This window comes from Bos grunniens, chromosome 25 (genome assembly GCF_055505025.1).
Source record: "Bos grunniens cultivar Pamir isolate PY7600 chromosome 25, Bosgru_T2T1.0, whole genome shotgun sequence".
Lineage (NCBI taxonomy): Eukaryota > Metazoa > Chordata > Mammalia > Artiodactyla > Bovidae > Bos > Bos grunniens.
In genome coordinates, this window is record NC_141189.1 from 28,435,618 (window position 1) to 28,452,203 (window position 16,586).

Consider the following 16,586-nt stretch of genomic DNA (forward strand, 5'->3'; position numbering starts at 1 on the left):
GCCATGTGAACAGAAGTGAGATGTGAACAGAAGTGATGTGGGTGACTTCTGGGTTACACCCTTCTGCTTCCTTCGCTCTGGCTGGAATGTTGACATGGGGGTGCACATTCTTGATTCACAATGAGGGCAGCACCTAGGATAGCACAGCAACGAGACAGGAGGAGCCTGGGCCCCTGGCATCCTCAGGGACAGAGCTGCCATGCCAAGCTGGGATTTTTACACCACAGAGAAATGGTTGTTGTTTAGTCACTAAGTCGTATCCAGCTCTTTGCAACCCCATGGACTGTAGCCCACCAGGCTCCTCTGTCCATAGGATTCTCCAGGCAAGAATACTGGAGTGGGTTGCCATTTCCTTCTCCAGGGGATCTTTCTGACCCTGGGATCCAACCCGCATCTCTCATGTCTCCTGCACTGGCGGGTGGATTATTTACCACCAGGGAAGCCCAGAGAGAAATTAGCTTCTATCTTAAGCCACTGTGTTTGGGGTCCTTGTCACATAGAGCTACATTTATAACCTCACACAATCTCCCCACTCAGGGAGTCTCTTCTTTCCATCCATGGATCAAATAAAACCCCTACTGCACTCATTGAGCACCACTGAGCCCCCCTTCACAGCCTTTCATGGCTATGATTTTCCACTCATTTGTTCAATCTCCCACAAGACTGCAACTCAAGGATGGTGAGGAGCCCTGCTCTGCACATCTTTGGATTCCCAGCATCAATTCAGTGCAAGGATAATCAGGAGCCCCTCAGAGAATGCAGACTGAATGGGGCCAGGCCACGGACCAATGGGCAAGAGCTCTGTCCTCTGAGCACAACTCACAGCCCTGGGGCACTGACCCTCAGAGGCTCTGTCTCCTGCCAGGGGCATCCGAGAGGGTGGAACAAGTGCCCTCCTGACACCCACGCAACCTTGCTTCACATCTTCCCCAGATCTCCCTTACACAGAAGTTAAAAAACAAGGCTATCCAACCGCCTGGAAAGGAAACAATTATTAGCAAATTATATAATTAGGCTCATGTTGACATTTCAAGTAAATATATTCATTAAAAATGGGTGGTATCCAAGATGAACAGTAAATGAAACACAGAGAACGTTTTCATAAAACCTCATTCTTATTTTTAAAGAACATCTTAACATGTGGGACATGCGGAGAAAAGGAAGTGAAAATTAAAACGCCCATAACAGATAATCTCTAGAAGAGTGTAATTTTGGAGGACTGTCACATTTTACTGTACTAGCTCCTGTCTTATTTCATTTTATACTGGACCTCTTATAACGTCAAAGAAGAGAATACGAGAAAAGTCCCTTTAAGTAATTCAATCATGACCATGTTTACAGTAACTGAAAACCTGGAACTTCCCAAGTATGCATCCGTCAGCAGCTCTCAGCTGTCAGAGCCCACCTTCATCCCTGTGCACTTAAACACGTCTTCTGAATGCCAGACGACAAAGAAAATCTCCAGAACGAACTTTCCCACCCATCAGCCCAGTTTCAGAGTTGACACCCAACACCTCAGCATGCCTTACCCAGACCCTGACACCCTACAGACACCCTGTAACAGCTGGGCGAATTAGCCTGAATCCTCAGATGCTAGAGACCGACGTCTGAATCCCTGAGGTCAGGCTGGGCTCCATCCTCATTCTGCCAAGGCCTGCATGAGCCCAGAGGTTGCAGGGAGGTGATAAACCAGAAGAGAATCGCCACAGTAGAAATCCCCACGCTACTGCGCTCGACTGTCCGTCACGGTCCCCTCCAGGCCGGCCTCCTATAGAAACACAGCACATGCCTGCTGAGCTTTTCTGAGCTTCCTCTACATCCTGCCTCTTTTCTTTCCAAATCTGAGAGATTCGCAGCAAGATCGTGATCCCCACTTTACAGATGAGGACACTGAGGTTCCCAGAAGGTAAGCAACTGGTCCAAGGTTGCACCAGCCTGGGAACTGGCAGGACTGATTTTCGAGCCTGGGCTCCTGAACCTGGCCTTGAGACCTCAGCCATATACATCCTTGGCTTTCTCTAGTGCTGCACCTTCCCCTCACCCAATAGTGCCTTCAGCTACCAATTCTCTGATCCCCACCACCTCCCCCAACTAATATCCTCTTTGGGAATAACAGGGTCTGACCCAGGGATAAGCGCTCTCTCCAGCCCCTCCCCACCAAATAGCAAATGAACTGCAAGTGGGCCAGCTCTGACTCCAGCATCAAGTGTGAAATGGTCCCCCTAGACACCCCAGGGATCTCAGTAGACAAAAATACACTGCTGGTGGGAATATAAATCGATACACCCACTTTGGCACCCCACTCCAGTACTCTTGCCTGGAAAATCCCATGGACGGAGGAGCCTGGTAGGCTGCAGTCCATGGGGTCGCAAAGAGTCGGACAGGACTGAGCGACTTCACTTTCACTTTTCACTTTCATGCATTGGAGAAGGAAATGGCAAGCCACTCCAGTGTTCTTGCCTGGAGACTCCCAGGGATGGGGGAGCCTGGTGGGCTGCCGTCTATGGGGTCACACAGAGTCGGACACGACTGAAGCAACTTCGCAGCAGCAGCAGCACACCCACTTTGGAGAAGAGTATAGAGATCCTTTTAAAAAACTAAAAATAGAGCCACCACATGACCCAGAAATCCCACTCCTGGGCATATATCTGGAGAAAAACGTAGCTCAAAAGGATACATGCACCCCAGGATCATTGCACCACTGTTTACAATAGCCAAGACATGGAAGCAACCTAAATGTCCACTGACAGATGACTGGATATACATACATACAATGGACTATTACTCAGCCGTTAAAAAGAATGAAATAATCCCATCTGCAGCAACACGGATAGACCCGGAGATTATTGTACTAAGTGAAGTAAGTCAGAAAGAAAAAGACAAATATTGTGATATCACTTACGTGCAGAATCTAAAAAAAAATAAAATGGTACAAGTGAACTTACAGAACGGAAACAGACTCATAGTCTTAGAGAATGAATTTATGGTTACGGGGGAAGGATAGGTTGAGAGTTTGGGACTGACATGTCCACACGGCTATATTTAAAACAGATAGATAACCAGGGCTTCCCTGGTGGCTCAGTGATAAAGAATCCGCCTGCCAATGCCAGAGACACAGGTTCGATCCCTGATCCAGGAAGAGCTGACATGCCTCGGAGCAACTAAGCCTGCAGGCCACAACTACTGAACCTGTGCTTTGGAGTCTGGGAGCCGAAACAAGAGAAGCTACCGCAGTAAGAACCTTGCTCTCTGCAACTAGAGCAAAGCCCAGGCAGCAACGAAGACCCAGCACAGCCAACAATAAATAAACAATTAAAACAGACAAGCAACAAGGACCTACTATAGAATAAATAAATAGATAAATTACTTTAAAAAAAAAAAAGAAGGGAGAGCCCCATTGCACTACCATCCTCAGAGTCTAATCTAACACATGCCTTTTCTCCTCGGCCCTGGGTGAGTGAAATTGCTTCTGAGGAAGAACCCTTATCAAAGAGCTCCTGGATAATCTAAATTACTACCGGGTCACCTTCCCCAGCACCCTGGAGTTTCACCTTTCCCCTGGGCTTCCGGTCTCCAGCCTGACAAGGCTGATTAGAGGGACTGGGGAAGGCGCTACGACTAACGTACACGTATCATCTGCTCTAAATAATCATGAAAGCAACAACCATAATGATGAGCACCTTCAGAGAGACCCCGCTAGAACTGAGCTACCACTTTCTTAAAAACAAGCTGGGCTTGTTGTAGACAGGAAATAAAACATTTTCAATGATTTTAAATATTCTCTCCACTCCAAACAGTATGTTCTAAAGGAGTCAACAGGCACTACCATATGATATTCATTACAATGTTCTCTTTGAAAGAAAAAAAAAAAAACAAAAAAAGAAGGGGGAAACAGCAACCTAAATGTCAAACCACAGGCAATAATTATGTAAATTACAGTCCACAATACCAGAAACTGCCGCTTGGACATTTAAAGGCATAATTACAAAAGTTGTGCAGGAACATGGGAAAATTCTCACAAGAATAAATGAAAATGCAGGAGAGAAAAGACCACATAACAATCTGGACAAGATCCGGATGTTAACGCACCAACAAACAACGGCCGATGGAAAAATATGGACAAAAGAAGCAAGAGTCCCAATATACTGAGTGTGCCCACAAATTAACAGAAAAGAGCACACCAGAGTAAAAATGCACAAAAAGGACACTTACATGCACACAACAGAACACGTGAATCACCAAGGAGTATGTCGTAGGATGCTCAACTTCTAAGGGAAATACCGGTGAAAATAAGATATCTTTTTTGTCCATCAAATTAACAGAAGTCAGCCAGGTACAGGGCTGGAAGGATGCCAAGAAATGGGAATTCCCAGTCCCTGTTGCTAGGAATGGACTTGCTACAACCTTTCTGGAAAATAACCGGCCAATGCCCACTGCATATGCATGTGCTCGGTCATGGCCAACTCTCTGCGACCCCGTGGACTGTGGCCCACCAGGCTCCTCTGTCCATGGGATTTCCCAGGCAAGAACACTGGAGTGAGTTGCCATTACCTGCTCCGGGGGATCTTCCAACCCATGGACTGAATCTGCGTCTCTTGTGTCTCCTGTATTGGCAGGTAGATTCTTTACCACTGCACCACCTGGGAACCCCAATACTCATTAAAAACTAAAATGTACAGAATTTTAACCCATGGACAAGGATGTTTACTGGAGCATTGTTTACAGAAGCCAAAAAATGGGAAACAATGCAAGCGATGTTATTAACTGGGAAATGGCTGAATCAATAACAAATCTATAACTTGGAATATTACACAATAGTTTAAGAATTACTACTGAGATTATGTGTACTGCCATGTATCATGTTAAGCAAAAGAAAAAGTAGAGTGATGATAATAATATAACCCACTTTATTTTTAAGCATATTATTTATGTTTATAAACATTTCCATGATTACAGAGAAAGGACAGGAAGAATGGTTATTGGTTAGAAAGAATTAACGCTTTATTTAAATACCTCTATGCTGTTTTCTCACAAGGAGTATCACTTTGTGAACCAGAACACTCTACAATTAAACTAGAAAGTTTACATGTAAAAAATAAGTCATGATAAAATAACTTTTATCGTTTTAGCACGAGAAAATTATGAGTAAAACTTTTACATGTTGTTGAACTGTTAATGTAAAAGTACTTTTTAAACAAAGAAGTCAAAAGATGTTTAAAATTTAAACATATCTTTTTAAAATTAGAACATAAACCAATCACTCTCTGGACCAAACCCACTGGAAGGATGGTTTAACTGCTGGGCAAAATCCTCTCACACACAAGGAAGCAACATGAGTCTGGTCAATTCCCAGCCTGATCAATGCTCTCAAATGCCACGAGCACAACAGGTACTTAATAAATGCTGGTGAGTCCACTGCGTGCGTGCACTCAGCTGTGTCTGACTCTCTGGGACCCCATGGACTGCAGCTTGCCAGGCTCCTCTGTCCATGGAATTTTCCAGGAAAGAATACCGGAGGGGGTTGCAATTTCCTCCTCCAAGAGATCTTCACGACCCAGGGATCAAACCCACGTCTCTTGCACCTCCTGCGCTGGCAGGCCGATTCTTTACCACTGCGCCACCTGGGAACCCCAGTAAATCCATTAGTGAGAGTTTAAACCACAGCTGTCACTTGAGAATCAGAACTATCACATTCCCGACTCTTTGTGACCTCGTGGACTGTAGCCCACTTCTCTGTCCATGGGATTCTCTAGGCAAGAATACTGGAGTGGGTTGCCATGCCCTCCTCCAGGGGCTCTTGCCAACCCAGGGATTGAACCTCGGTCTCCCACATTGCAGGCAGACACTTTAACTTCTGAGCCACCGGGGAAACACATGTATATTATCATATGTGAAACAGATCGCCAGTCCAGGTTCGATGCATGAGACAGGGAGCTCAGGGCTGGTGCACTGGGATGACCCTGAGGGATGGGATGGGGAGGGAGGTTCAGGATGGGGAACACATGTACACCCGTGGCTGATTCATGTCAATGTATGGCAAAACTACTACAATATTGTAAAGTAATTAGCCTCTAATTAAAATAAATAAATTTAAAAAAATAAATAAAGGAGACTCCAAGAAAAGCAAAGAGAAAAAAAAAAAAGAACTGTCACATTTCAAAATGCACAGATCCCCCACCAAGCAATTTCTCAGGGGAAACTGACTCTGCTGAGTCATTTACACCTCTCCACAGAAAGTACCGAGATGAGCACCCAGCGTGTTTGAGGCAGCACTGTTCATGGTGCAGAAAACTGGAACCAAAGACCCTGAAAGCAACCCAGGGAGGACTGGGTGAATACACGGCACAGTCATGTAACAGGAGAGTATGGCTGGTAAAGTGTTATTTCTTTTTCTTTCAATTTCCCTGGACCTACCTCGGACAGAAAAATCAACACGGGTTTCTAAGCGAAAGGAGCAAGATACAGAACGTTATTTAGAATATGAAACTATTTGGGGAGGGAAAAAAGATATTCAATCTCTCCCCGCCCACTCACACTTCCTACATATTTGCATATGCTTGAAATTTTCTAGAAGGACACGCAAGAAACTACCATCAATGGTGACATCTGGGAACAGAGCGCAGGGAGGGGAAGTACTGAAACTTTCACTTTGCCTTCATATTCTTCCAGAATACAGCTTTATTCTAGTATTTTTAAACTTTTTTAAAAATTTTATTTTAATCGGAGGATAATTACTTTACAGTGTGGTGGTGGGTTTTGCCACATATCAACATGAATCAGCCGCAGGTGCATGTGTTCCCCCATCCTGAACCCCCCTCCCATCTCCCTCCCCATCCCATCCTCTGGGTTGTCCCAGAGCACCAGCTTTGAATGCCCTGCTTCATGCATCGAACTTGCGCTAGTCACCTGTTTTACATACGGTAATATACATATTTCAATGTTATTCTCTCATATCATCCCACCCTTGCCTTCTCTGAGTCCAAAAGACTGTTCTTTACATCTGTGTCTCTTTTGCTGCCTTGCATATAGGATCATTGTTACCATCTTTCTAAATTTCATATATATGGGTTAACTTACCGTATTGGCAGAGAAGGCAATGGCACCCCACTCCAGTACTCTTGCCTGGAAAATCCCATGGATGGAGGAGCCTGGTAGACTGCAGTCCATGGGGTCGCTAAGAGTCGGACACGACTGAGCGACTTCCCTTTCACTTTTCACTTTCATGCATTGGAGAAGGAAATGGCAACCCACTCCAGTGTTCTTGCCTGGAGAATCCCAGGGATGGGGAAGCCTGGTGGGCTGCCGTCTATGGGGTCGCACAGAGTCGGACACGACTGAAGTGACTTAGCATAGCATAGCATAGCATACCGTATTGGTGTTTCTCTTTCTGACTTACTTCACTCTGTATAACAGGCTCCAGTTTCATTTACCTCATTAGAACTGACTCAAACGTGTTCTTTCTTATAGTTGAGTAATATTCCGTTGTGTATATGTACCACAACTTCCTTATCAATTCATCTGCCAATGGACATCTAGGTTGCTTCCATGTCCTAGCTATTGTAAACAGTGCTGCAATGAACATTGGGGTACACGTGTCTCTTTCAATTCTGGTTTCCTTGGTGTGTATGCCCAGCAGTGGGATTACTGAGTCATATGGCAGTTCTATTTCCAGTTTTTTAAGGAATCTCCACACTGTTCTCCATAGTGGCTACACCATAAACTTTTTTTAAAGTTGCAACTTTTTATTTATTTATTTATTTAATATTTTATTTATTTGGCTGCAGTGTGTCTGCATGGAGGCAGGCAGGATCTTTTAGTTGCGGCATCTGGGATCTAGTTTCCTGACCAGGGATCAAACCTGGGCCCCCTGCATTGGGAGCACAGAGTCTTAGCCACAGGACCAAGAGGGAAGTCTCTAAAGTTGTAACTTCTAAAAGATAATTCTTTGAAAGCAATAGCATAATCAAAAGAGTTACTGTGCAAGAACTTCCAGGTCAATTCAACATCTATTTTAAAAAGAAGACTTTTTTTTAGCAACCCTTTAGAAAGTCATCTTAATCATGTAAGAAAAGCACCTCATCATGTTAATGGGTCCTAAAAAGCCTTTGAGGGGAATCAAGGGCAGTGGGGATTTCCAACCTGATCTGACCCTGAACAGTGTGGCCAATGTTCTGAAACAGATAAAAACACATAAACACATAAACTTAATTTTTAAAACCTGAGACCCATTCAAACCTAAATAAATCAGAAGACCACGATATCGGGGAGCAAGTAATAATGTTCCATCTCCCTGCCAAGCTGCAGCAAGCTTCCTCCTTGGAGTTTCCAGGCCCTTCTTAGTACCACAAGTCATTTTATTAGTGCTGAAGGCATTTTGGTAGCAGGCTCCAGGCCAGATTTTCCTTATATGGGCTCCACAGTTCCTTTGATCACTCCATGCACCTCAGGGCCTTTGCACGTGCTGTCCCCTCTATCTGAGATTCCATTCCCCCAGCCCTCGCACAGCCAGCTTTGCCATGGGTCAAAGGTCAAGAGTCATCTCCTTTGAAAGGCCTTCCCTGGACATACCCCCATCGCAGCTCACACCCTAGTTCGTCCCAGTTCATGTCTTTGTGGCATTCGCCGCTATCCAAAATCAGTTTGGTCATCCCCAGCATCAGCTCCATGAGAACATGGGTCTCGTCCGCCTTGTTCGTGGCTGTATCTCCAGTGTCTAGAACAGTGGCAGTGTGCCGCAGATGCTCAACTAATAATAAAAGACTGAATAAATGAATGAGTGAGAAATGGTTGTGGGAAGAACAGGAGAACGAATCCAGTTGTAAAGATCACACTCAAGTACTCTGCACCAGGGAAACACAGGCTCCTGATAACAACTCTCCAGGGAGGAAGGCACTCCAAACAGGTAGCCAAGAAAACATGAAGGAAGGTTCTCACGGAGACAATTCACTGAGAGGGAAGGGAGAAGCCTCGTAAAACCTCAATTACTGCCTGAGGGCCTGACGCCACCCTCCCTGGGCATCTAGACCCATTTTCCAGGACCTGCAATCTCCCCCGGGAGATACAATCCCACAATTAAACCAAGGGGACACTTAAGTAGAATCTCCACTTTGTAACTGTCCACCTCTCCTGGAGCAGTTTAAGATGCAGGAGCAGCTGATCTCTCTAGACAAGCACTTCACTCTGGGGCCAAACCTTCACACCACCCCACCCTTTCCCACCCACCTCCCCAGCCAGAATGGATTAGGGAAAAGCAGCCCGAGATGGAAAGAGGCAGGCAAACAGCATGAAAACAGCTGCAATCTCCTTCTCTGGCTAATTGGAGTTTAACCCTCTTCGCATCTCATTAAGCTTCTCCACGGCAACCTCAATAAGCCAATTACATGAGGTGTTCAACAGCTTAAAAACTCAGGGGGCTGCGTGTTGAGGCAAAAGTCTTGCCCCAGATTTCTTCTCTGGGTTCCTCCACATCAATGGCTGTGGGACTTCCCCACCCAGGGGACAGGTGACAACATCTGGAGACACTTTTGTTGTCACAACAGGGAGAAGGTGCTACCGGCATCTCGTGGGGAGAGACCAGGGCTGCAGCTGAACAGCCTACAAGGCCCAGGGCGGCCCCACAACAGGGAATTACCTGGCCCCAAAGGTCCAGCATGTCCAGGCTGAGAAACTGCTCTACACCTACCAGCCCTCCCCTACAGGGGCTTCCTCACGGCCCAGCCTTGTCAAGATAAGTCGAGTCCCATGCCTTCACCACAAAAGACCTGTCTGTCCCATTACCAGGCAAGGCTGGGGGAAACACTGGCCTCAGGAAGTTCAAGTCCTTGTCATTATCCCAAAACATTTTGTTCAGTCACTCAGTCGTGTCCAACTCTTTGTGACCGCATGGACTGCAGCACACCAGACTTCACTGTCCTTCACTATCTCCTGGAGTTTGCCCTAACTCATGTCCATTGAGTCAACGATGCCATCTAACCATCTCATCCTGTCTTTCCCTTCTCTTGCCTTCAGTCTTTCCCAGCATCAGGGTCTTTAACAATGAGTCGGCTCTTCACATCCGGTGGCCAAAGTACTGGAGCTTCAGTTTCAGCATCAGTCCTGTCAGTGAATATTCAGAGTTGATTTCCTTTAGGATTGACTGGTTGGCTCTCCTTGCAGTCCAAGGGACTCTCAAGAGTCTTCTCCAGCATCACAGTTCAAAAGCATTTTACTAGCCATTTCTTTCTTTCTGTAAAAGGTCCAGGCAAGTTTTTACGGGCTAGCATGTTACTGACCATTAAGATCTGATGAAATCTAGGCCTTATCCCACCATGAAAACCTGGAGGGAGACACTGACTCTAACACCTACAGATCCAGGTGGACTCCACTGATGAAGGAAGCAGACCAAGGGAGAAAGCACAAAGGGAAAAAGGCAATGGATGCCGGGCCTTAGAAGTAAAGTAGCAATAAGGAGGGGAAGGGATTGTGCCAACCCGGGGCCAGCCTGTTCTGGCAGGCTGCTCTGTCGGAGGGGGCAGCCCCAGCCGACCACCCACGACGTATAAGCGAAGGCCCTCACGCAGTCAGATCTCCTGATTTTCCAAAAGTCAGAAATGCAGACCGTTCTGTGAATTCTTCTCATCAGTAAATATCAGCAATCACAGTAATTCCACGTTAAAATAAAGCCAGAGCAGAACACTAGCGAGCTAGATCTAATCCCCCAATGGAACTTGTGCCTCAAGATACTCAAATTCAAACGTTAATCGCACCTACTGTATGTGCAACGTACTGAGTCCTGGAAAAAGAGAGGCCAGACTCAGTTTTCAACTTTGCAAGACAAAACATAAGCAGGCAGATGTGGAACCTGGAAGGCTCAGTCCACCTGGGTTCCCATTCCAAACAGGTGAGGGTCTATTTCATCCTTAGAAGACTCTGGGAAGAGGCTTCAAGCCAGCTCAAAAGTCACTCCAAAGCCTCCTGTCATTCATTCATTATTTACTGAGAATCTACTATGTTCCAGGCACTGAGGCTGGGATTACAGCCATAAGAACAAGCACAGGCAAAAACCCCTCCTTCCCTCCGTGAAGCTGAACTTTTGGCGGGAGTTTACAGACAGTAAACAAAATAAGTAAGACTTATTTTGGCAGTAAGTGCTGGGTTGCAGGGTTGGAGGGAGCCACAACAAAGCAGCAGGGAGTCCAGGAAAGGTTGCTTGGGCTGACACTAGGACAAGGATCTGAAAGTGCACAAGCATTCTGGGCAGGGGAAACAGCAAGTGCAAAGGCCCCGAGGCAGCCAGTTCTGGAGCAAAGGGAGACAGATGTAGCAGGCAGTTTGATCAGAGAGGTGAGGGATCAGATGCTCTTAGGCCTTGTAAGTTTCTCTGAGGCCTCTGGCTTTTTCCCTGAGGGATGCAAGGAGTCGCTGCAGGGTATAGGGCAGAAGGTCTAGGTATAGGGAGAGGGTCTGAGCTGTGTCTTTAACAGGATTCCTCTGGCCACAGGGCTGAGACCAGACTGCAGGGTCAAGGAGGGCAGCAAGGAAAGCACTGAGGTGCGAACAGCCAGCTGCAGGATTGAGGCTGTGATGGCTCTGGCCAGAGAGGAAGGCAAGGAGGTAGTGAGAAGCAGGCAGATTTGGAAACATTCTGAAGGAACAGGCAACAGGATTTGCTGATTTGCTGATGAGATGTGGAATGGGAGGCAAGGAGGGGAGTCACGGCTGATGCAGGGTTTCGGCCTGAATTTCTGGGGCAGAGCTGCCCTGGTCCACTGAGATGGGGAGGACTGGGGCGGTCCTCCCCATAGGGGGGCATAGGGGGAATGGGAGGGAGACCTCTAAGTTCATCGTGGTGGCGGTGACTTAGTTGCTAAGTCATGTCTGATTCTTCGTGATCCCATCGACTGTAGCCCGCCAGGCTCCTCTGTCCCTGAGATTTCCCAGGCACGGATACTGGAGTGGGTAGCCAATCCTTTCTCCAGGGGATCGTCCTGACCCAGGGATTGAACCCAGGTCTCCTGCATTGCAGGCGGATTCTTTACTGTGAGCCTCCAGGGAAGCCCAAGTTCCGCATGGGACGAGGTAAACCAGCGACACCCAGGTGGAGATGTCGGCTCCAAAAAGTTGAGAATGTGAATGGAAAGAGAGATTTTTCATCCACCACCACGTTCCAAAGGTAAGGCTACCCCAAACAGAGCCTGTCCAGCCGGGAGAAGGAGACTAGCTTCACCCTGCCCTGTCGTTTCAGAGAGTGCCCTCTTCTCCTCCCAAAGCCATTTACCTTGTCATGCTGCCATTCTGGGCCTCAGGTGGGGTGGACAGAGGGGACGACCCCACCAGTTCCAGGGGCCCCATGGCTCTAGTCCACATGGGAAAAAGAGACCAGGAGGGGCAGACATAAAGGAGGAGAAAAAGGTGGAGGAAAGCACAGTGATGCATCTAAAAACCCACAGGAAGCTTAAAGGATGGAGGAAAAAAATGGCTCTTTCTACATTATAGTGAGGCCACAGGGAGTTAATTATGCCAGAAATTAGACTGACGCCAAGGTCAGACCTTACCCCAAGAAGAATTTCAAATGGCTTCTAAAATACTTCTTTTGGGGACTTCCTTGGTGATCCAACGGTTAAGACTCCAAGCTTCCAACGCCAGGGGTGTGGGTTCAATCCCTGGTCAGGGAAACGAAGATCCTACATATTGTGCAGTGTGGCCAAAAAATTGAAAAAATAAAACACTCCTTTTCTCCCACCTTTTGGCAGCCAAACTGAATATTCAGGGGGTTACTGAGGTGGAAGAAGGTTCAGGGCATCTCCGAGGCAAATAACCCCAGGACAAAATGATCAGCAGGACTCCATGAACCAAACACAGAGCCACCGATCCCTGAAGCAGCAAGTACAGTAGCAAAAATTAACTAGAGAATTCCAGCTAGTGCATCACTTAAATTTACCGAGGGCCACCTGTATACCAGGGCTTCCCTGGTGGCTCAGTGGTAGACAACACGACTGCAATGCAGGAGACGCAGGTTCAATCTCTGGGTTCAGAAGATCCCCTGGAGAAGGAAATGGCAACCCACTCCAGTATTCTTCCCTGGAGAATCCCATGGAAAGGGGAGGCTGGGTGGCTATAGACCATGGGGTCGCAAGAATGGGACACAACTTAAAGAGATTAAACCACCAAACACCATACCAACTGTATACCAAGCAACAACATCCTAAGTACCTGCTGAGGATTCGCTTGGTACTGTGTTAACATCCCCATTATTCAGGTGTGGAAACTGAGGCATGGAGTGGCGGGGAGTGATTTGCCCAGGGAGTAGAGCCAGGATTTGAACTCTAGGGATCCAAGCACTGCTCAGAGCCGTCATACACCACTGCTTACTGACTTGTCACTTACTTTTTGACATTTTCTGATTTTTCTACACTGGACTTGCAATAAATTAATAAACAATTTTTTGGTTAAAAAAATTAGCTTGCAAGGGGAGGCCCATGCCCATTTGCCCAACCATCATTCAAACATCAGCCACAAAACAGCCCTTCCCACCTACTCCACACCAAGCACCCTCAAAAATAAATAAATAAATAAAAGCAAACCCAGGGCTGGCGAACTTGGCCCCTATTTTCCATTTAGATAACCAAGTTCCTCTTTTTTCATCCCAGAGCATTTGCCTGGGTGAAGGTGGTAAGTCAGCCGAACCCTCACCACGGGTTATTTCCACATCGTGTGGTTTTTCTGGCCCTTTCCTGGGGCTCAGAGGCAGGCAGACTCAGGAACAAAACTCTGATTAGAGTCTCAGGTGGGCTAGTCGCGTTGATTTCTAAACACATGACCTTGGTCAAGGGAGGAGCCAGGCATGACCGGGTGGATGGCCCAATCCCATGCCCCAGCTTAAGAAAAAGTGGGTCCAAAGGAAGGACCAGCAACCTGAAACACACAACTTCATCTCTGGAAAGAAAGCAATAACCATTGTTTACCTCTGTGCGGGGCATGGGCTGAGTGGCTTGCACAGATGAACTCATTTTACTCTGCAAAACAACTGTAGCAGGTTGAGGCTGTGGGGGCCCACACCCCTATTTTACAGATGAGGAAGCTGAAGCACAGACAGACATGGTGGCTTGCCCAAGATCACATAGTTACCTAGTGGCTGGCAGGTCAGTCTCTCCCGGCCTTGAGTGGGTGCCCTGGGAAACACAGAAGTCACCTGCTCTTGATTACATTTGGTTTCTCAGGCTACCTGGAAATGCTCACGCCCCCGCTGCCTGCACTCAAACCCTGGTTCCAGGGCACCTTGAGAAACTGGGACAACCAGTGAGTCCAGAAATCCAGAGGGAGGAAGGGCAGAGCAAAGTCTGCAAGGCCAAAGACTGGCAGAGAGATGGAGGGCCTGGCTGAAGGGAAAGCCAACCACCTGGCAATTTCTGTAGCAAAAGTCCTTGCAGGAGAAAAATAAAAAACAAAACACACAACAGATTTCCTCAGATAAGCTTCTTCAGCTAAGTAAACAGATGACACCCCCAAACCCATTCGACGTTGGAAAACCTGATGCCATCCATCAACCGCCAGTTGCCATCAATACAATACATCCTGGTGAAGAATTCATGGTCACCTATTTTATCCCCTCTGTAATTCAGAACAAAATAAACAAGGAAATTCTCCAGTATCACAGCAACACTAGACCAGATCCCCATCTGATTCTTGCAGAAATAATCTTGTTGTTGTCACTGGGTACTGGGAGCAAGGACTCCTCAGATTTTCCTGTCTCTGCTAAGTACAATACTACTTTGCAAGTAAGTCTGCTCCCCAATCAATCCTGGACCTTGAGTGCAAAGCGTCTGTACTATTTCCAGCCCCCGAGTAAATCCCCTTGGCCTGAAAATGTGAGACACAGCCAGATGTGTGTGGTTGTTCTAACAAGTGATACCTACCGCCCCCATCCCCCAAATAAACCCTTCCCATGGGGCCCTCGAAGATGACTTATCAACACTCCAAATGCAACCTTCAAGGAGAGGACCACAAAACAGAACAAGAAGGTATTTGGAGATGCTAGTCACTGGCTCCAAAGAACCAGGGGTGTTTCCCGATTCCTAAACAAAAGCGGAAAAACTATCCTGCCCAGGTTTGCCTACTGTTAATAATCAAGAGAGTAAGACACAGAAGTGCTTCCTGTAACAGAGGCAAATCGCATTAGAGAGAAACTAAAGCCCAAGACACTGGGGATTAAGCCAGAGTGGCCTCCGGAGACCCGGCCAGGCTCAACAGCAAAGATTCAGAAGGAACCTGGGGTTGGTCCCCACACAGAGAAGCCTCAGGTCTCAGGTGCGGAACAGCACAAAATCCACTGGTACCAGGATCCTTGGGTATCCTCAGCTGACCCCCAAATCTGACCCCACGGTCAAGCAAGTCAGGGCAGGGGTGAGCAGCCCCACCTTCTTTCCTAGCTATTCCTGAAACTTCCCTAATTCTTCCCCTGTCCCCTCAAACTCGACCCCCCTACACACACCCAGAGCCACAGTAATTAAACAGAAGTAAAGTAAAAGATGTCAAAAACATGTAACCACAGGAACTTAATGTGTATGCAAAACAACTGGGGAGGGGGCAAACCTCAAGTCAGCCACTGGAAGCCCCTTTCCACAGTCTGAGCCCCTCCCCACCTCAGCCCTTTGGCAACCGGGTGTTTGTGAAAGCGGGTTCCAAGCCACAAAGGAGATGGGGGAACTTAAGCAGGGAGACACCCCTCATCTCTGGCGTCTCCGTCCGTGGAAGGTTATTTTCAAGTGGAGGGGGAACCCCAGAGAAGAAAGGGCCCCTCTTCTCGGCCCCCTCTCCCAGGCTCTGGCCCCTCACCTTTCCCAAAAAGCCCCAGAGCCAGGCATTTGCAACCCCTCCCCAACGCCCTGCTTCCCTGGAACCCAGTCACCCAAGTTTTCCGCCCCCCATCAGCTGCGCTCCCGAAGGGGGCCGGCTGAGGGCAGGGTGGGGAGCGGGCCCCGCCAGGCCGGCTGCGGGGAGGGGAGCGCGGCGTTCGGGGTGGCAGGGGACCCCGGGACCGCGGGCCCAACCCGCTCGAGCCCGGCGCTTCCCCCTGCCGGCCGGCCTCCCCGCCCGCATGCCGGCCTCCCTGCCGCTGCCGCTCACGTCCGCCGGCCCCACGCGATCCGAGCGGCCGCCGAGCACGTACCCAGAAGGGGTCGGAGCCATCGACGCTGCAGAAGTCCCGGAGCGCCATGCGGCCGGCTCGGGCACGGCGGGCACGGCGGGCAGCGGCGGGCGGACGGGCCCGGCTGCTGGCGGCGGCGGCGGTGGCGGTGGCGGCGGCGGGGAGGGCGGGAGGCAGCGACTGAGGGAGCCGGGGCCGCAACGCCGCCTGGTTGGCCGGCGCGTCACGGGGATGCGGCGGCCCCGCCCCGCCCGGCCCCGCCCCGCTCACCTCGCCCGGCCCGCCTGGGCCACGCGGAGAGTTCGCACGCTAGACCTTGCGGCCACCAGGACCGGACCCCCGCCCTCCCTAGGCGCCCGATCCCACCCCCACCACACCCCTATCAGAGGCTCGGGAAAGACCGAGCGCGACCGTTGTGTCCCGACCCCAGACCAGTTTTCAAATCCTGTTGTAACAACAA

General features: G+C 48.6%; 1 protein-coding gene across 4 annotated transcripts in view; it reads right to left on the reverse strand.

Annotated features, from left to right (window-relative positions):
* The window catches only part of ABCC1 (ATP binding cassette subfamily C member 1 (ABCC1 blood group)), a 155,416-nt gene extending 139,097 nt beyond the window's left edge, over positions 1-16,319 (reverse strand). For 3 of the 4 annotated variants that reach the window (XR_015154670.1, XR_015154669.1, XM_086375612.1), the window contains exon 1: positions 16,148-16,306. Coding sequence is in view for 2 of the 4 variants with exons in the window: in XM_086375612.1 (XP_086231738.1) it covers positions 16,148-16,195 (48 nt within the window). In the remaining 2 variants the exon portion in view is untranslated. Of the gene's footprint in view, positions 1-16,147 lie in introns of all 4 variants that reach the window. The other variant, XM_086375613.1, reaches the window with a different exon arrangement.
* Positions 16,320-16,586: the final 267 nt, after the last annotated feature.